The sequence below is a fragment of the Mastomys coucha genome, unplaced genomic scaffold (assembly GCF_008632895.1).
Source record: "Mastomys coucha isolate ucsf_1 unplaced genomic scaffold, UCSF_Mcou_1 pScaffold3, whole genome shotgun sequence".
NCBI classification, from domain to species: domain Eukaryota; kingdom Metazoa; phylum Chordata; class Mammalia; order Rodentia; family Muridae; genus Mastomys; species Mastomys coucha.
In genome coordinates this window covers 46061370-46065545 of record NW_022196909.1, presented here as the reverse complement: position 1 = coordinate 46065545, position 4176 = coordinate 46061370, and the positions used below count along the sequence as shown (strand labels likewise).

At 53.9% G+C, this 4176-nt stretch overlaps 1 protein-coding gene and 1 long non-coding RNA gene across 2 annotated transcripts in view; one reads left to right on the top strand and one right to left on the bottom strand.

Annotated features, from left to right (window-relative positions):
- Window positions 1-4176, top strand: part of Fgd2 (FYVE, RhoGEF and PH domain containing 2) — a 19286-nt gene that overhangs the window by 9965 nt on the left and 5145 nt on the right. The window contains exons 11-14 of the mRNA XM_031347944.1: window positions 2469-2548; window positions 2643-2673; window positions 3007-3099; window positions 3828-3959. Of these exons, the coding sequence (XP_031203804.1) occupies window positions 2469-2548; window positions 2643-2673; window positions 3007-3099; window positions 3828-3959 (336 nt within the window). The remainder of the gene's footprint in view (window positions 1-2468; window positions 2549-2642; window positions 2674-3006; window positions 3100-3827; window positions 3960-4176) is intronic.
- The window catches only part of LOC116075004, a 5151-nt gene continuing 3177 nt past the window's right edge, over window positions 2203-4176 (bottom strand). The window contains exons 3-4 of the long non-coding RNA XR_004112377.1: window positions 3191-3327; window positions 2203-2709 (exon numbers count right to left, since the gene is read on the bottom strand). This is a non-coding gene — a long non-coding RNA (uncharacterized LOC116075004). The remainder of the gene's footprint in view (window positions 2710-3190; window positions 3328-4176) is intronic.

Below are 4176 nucleotides of genomic sequence, written 5' to 3'. Positions count from 1 at the left end.
TCCTTAGTGAGCAAGACTGAGGGAAGAGGTAGAGAAAGGCCCTTAGTGAGCAAGACTGAGAGAGGAGGTAGAGAAGGGTCCTCAGTGAGCAAGACTGAGGGAAGAGGTAGAGAAAGGCCCTTAATGAGTAAGACTGAGGGAGGAGGTAGATCTAACTAGGGGTGAGAAGAAGGCATTGGAGGAACAGACTCAGCCTGTAGCAGAGATCAGCCAACCAAGGCTAGATGTGATGGTACATGAGTTTAATTTCAGTACTTGGGAGGCAGAGGCAGGCGGGCCTCTGTGAGCTTATTTCTAGAATGGTCTACAGAGTGAATTTCAGGCTAGACTGGTCTATAACCGTGAATTACAGGCTAGCCAGGACCATGGAGTGTCTCAGAAGGAGGGGAAGGACAGAAGGAGACAAAAGATACAGGAACCAAAGGAGATTCGGAGCCTGGCATGGTGCCTCACACCTGTAATCCCAGCCCTTTGGAGTCTGATACAGGAGGATTGCTGCAAATTCAGGATTTTGGATTGTAGTGAAGTCTGAGCCGGCCTGGAATACACAGAGAGGCCATCTCAAAAAACAAAACTACACACGCACACACCCACACACCAAAACCACACACACACACACACACACACACACACACTCACACACAAAAACAAAAAACAAACAAACAAACAAGAAACCCAAAAGACAAAACAAACCAAGGTTTGTAATGTGGCTCCTTTGGTAGAGGGTTTGCTTAACATTCATCCAGCCTGGATTAGATCCCCAGCACCCGATAGCCCAGGTGTGGTGGCACCCATCTGTAATCTCAGCGCTTGGCAAGTGGTGGCAGGAGGGTCAGGCATTCCAGATCATCCTTGGCTTACATAGTGAGGTTAAAGCCAGCTGTGATCGCGTGAGAAGGCCACTATGTGCCGGCTCTTGGCTGCCACCATTTGGCAAGCCAGTCTCACTTGCTAGCGGCCACATAGCACCCTCTGCTGGACGTTGCCGGACATGGTGGGTGAAGAGCTGTCTACCATTCTTTGAGTCAAGTTTGAGGGACTGTGGGGCTTGAACCACTTTGGTTGTCCTACCGGCCTGCCTATGACCTACGACCTAGTGCCAGGAGCACATCATTCCCACAAGGCGATTGCGTCTGTCTGTGGTCTGAGCTGGCCCTTGTGCTGCCAGCCTAACAGGAAGGAGAGGTTGCAGAGGCACGCCATCCAGGAACCTCCCATAGAACCCAGGAGGTTGTACCCTGCACGAGGATGCCTCATCTCAGAGGTGCCATCAGGAGCCAACTGTGATATGTCATAGAGTGCAGGTTTACAGAGAGAGCTGGCCAGCAGATGGCAGTCAAATATCTCATCCTGACAAGATCTGGAGATGTACCGGCTGGCCACAGATGTCAGGAGAGCCTTCTGAAGCAGGGGGCCCTTTGGTGATGAGCCCAAAGAACTGTATGGGATAGAAAAACCCTGAACTGTGCCCCCAGAGTGTGGTTGAGCCAGCACAGCGGGGAGCCCAAACCTGGAGGCTCGAATCCTAGGGCTTCTTGACTCCGACCTGGAACACCCTGGGGTTCCCCTCTCCTCTCAAAGCTCTCTAGCCCTTCCTTCCTGGACTCCTGCAAGCTGCAAGCTTTAGGCCTCCACCTGCTTTTCCTGATCCCTCCTCTGACAGGGATGGTAACAGTTCATCCAGGTCTCCCCGAGCTGCTCCCTCAGCGCCTGCCGCCCCTCTCTTCCCAGAGCATCTGTCCTTTGCAGCACGCCCCACAGGCCTGAGCTGCAATGCGGTGGCTCTGCTCCACATCAGGCTCTGCCTGTCATTCCGTGTGCACCGTGGCTGCATGCATCGGCCACCATTCACAGCCCCTCCCTCCCAGCAGGATACAGACAGGGTCCAGACCACACCCAGCCCTCCCTGATGTGAGTCTGTACACATGGCAGTCTCTCCAACCTCCCATTACAGATGGCTGTGAGCCACCATGTGGTTGCTGGGCTTTGAACTCAGGACCTCTGGAAGAGCAGTCAGTGCTCTTAACCAGCTGAGCCATCTCACCAGCCCCCAACCTCACTCTTGATGGATGGCAGAAACCCATCGCAAGGCGCCTCATTTTGCCCCTTAAAAGCTGTGTGATCTCAGGCAGGTCCCATGCCTGGTTCTGAGCTTCCAGACCCAGCGCCACATAACTAAGAATAAGATCTACTTCCCAGGACTCCCGAGAGAATGATTGCACTTATCATTGTGCAAACATTTAAGCTGCAAAGATAACCCCAAAAGTTTTCATAGACTCAAGTCATGTCGAGGTCCACCTTCTGTTTCTGGACCCTCCACTCCGCACCGGGTCAGCTGACATAGTTCCAAAGCCTTCAGTCCCATTTGTTGCAGAGCTAGGTGCATGGGTGCCTGACTGGTGGGGAAGGGATTGCTCCTGTCCTCGGTACTGGGCTGTGGGTCTGATGGCTCTTTCCTCTGCCGGCAGGTGCGGGAGCTGACGGATGCTGAGTTCCCCCACTGCTTCCTGGTGTCCGGAAAGCAGCGCACGCTGGAGCTGCAGGCCAGGTAGATGCTAGCAGGCTGGGGCTGTGGGAGACCAGCAGATAAACCAACGGGCTGGTACTGTCCTCCGCATCAGGTTCTCTTTCCTTCCGAGCAGGTCCCAAGAGGAAATGGTTTCCTGGATACAGGTATGGACACTCGTGGGGAGTCTGAGCCTAGATTACCTGCGAGGAAGGGGAGAGAAAGAGGGTGTATGTCAATACCTGGGTGTACCTGGTCACCTCGTCTTTCTGTAGAGTTTGAAGCCGGCCCTGACTTCAAACCGGGCTATGCAGGGCGGTCTGGAGCAACTCGTAACTTCTTTAAGACTCCGTTTTGGCGTGTATAACCTGGAGCTGACAGCTTCTCCTTCATGTAGAGTCTGGGGCCTACTCCCGGCCACACTTAGCCAAATGTATTGGATGTGGGCAAGAAGCCTTGGGCACCTCCCTCTCACCTCCCCAACCCCCACCCCCACTCAGGCCTGCCAGGCTGCTATTGACCAGGTGGAGAAGCGGAGTGAAACCTTCAAGGCTGCTGTCCAGGGACCTCAGGGGGACACACAGGAGCCCAAGGTACTAGGACCTTCTGTACCCCAAGGCTGAGTTCCAGGGACAAAGTGTTCCCTAGCCAGGACGGACATTACATTAAAGGCCCAAAGCATACCTTCCACCCAACATTACCATCGGTCACCCAGCACGCAGGAGATGGAGGCAGGAGGGTTGGAAGTTTGAGGTCATCCTCTGATATTTAGTGAGTTCAAGGCCAGTCAAGTCCGCATGAGACCCTAGCTCAAAAAGAACCTTCAAAAATAGAAATAAAAATGTTGCTTTTAGCTAGGCATGGCTTCAAGCCTTTACTCCCAGCTCTGTGAGTTGGAGGCCAGCCTGGTCTACATAGTGAGTTCTAGGACAACCTAGTCTACATAGTGAGTTCCAGGCCAACCTCAGCTACATAGTGAAACTGTTTCAAAAACAAACAAAGCAAAAATGTCTGCCATTTAGACCCTTGAGATGAGCTGTGTGAAGACCAGGGAGGAGCCTTACATAGCCCAGGCTTGACCAGTGGATCTGAATAGATCAGAGAGGCAGGAAAATTTGAAGGTGGGCTTTCGGATCTCAGCTCTAAACTAGGCTTTCTGGGTAACGCTCTCGAGTTGTGTGACGCCTCTAGGCCCGTTTCCTCACCTCTGCGGTAAGAATATTAGCCAGTGAATGACCTCGAGCAGAGGCTGGAGGACCTCCCAGGGGTACAAGATGCCTTGAAACACCCGGCCAGCCAGCTAGCTGCTCCTCTCTCTCAGCCACAGGTAGAGGAGCTGGGTCTCCGAGCCCCTCAGTGGGTCCGAGACAAGATGGTGACCATGTGCATGCGCTGCCAGGAGCCCTTCAATGCCCTGACTCGTCGGCGCCATCACTGCCGGGCTTGTGGCTATGTGAGTACACATGCATAGACATTCCTGCCTCCCACATCAGGCCAGCTCTCTGGCCTGGGTGGGTGTGTCCACTGCCCTCGTACTCCCCGCCTGGTATGCCATGTGAAGCTTCCTGCTTCAGGGATGGGAGGTGCTTTAGGGATGGGAGGTGGGTTCAGGGGTGGGAGGTGCTTCAGGGGTGGGAGGAGCTTCAGGGATGGGAGGTGCTTCAGGGAGG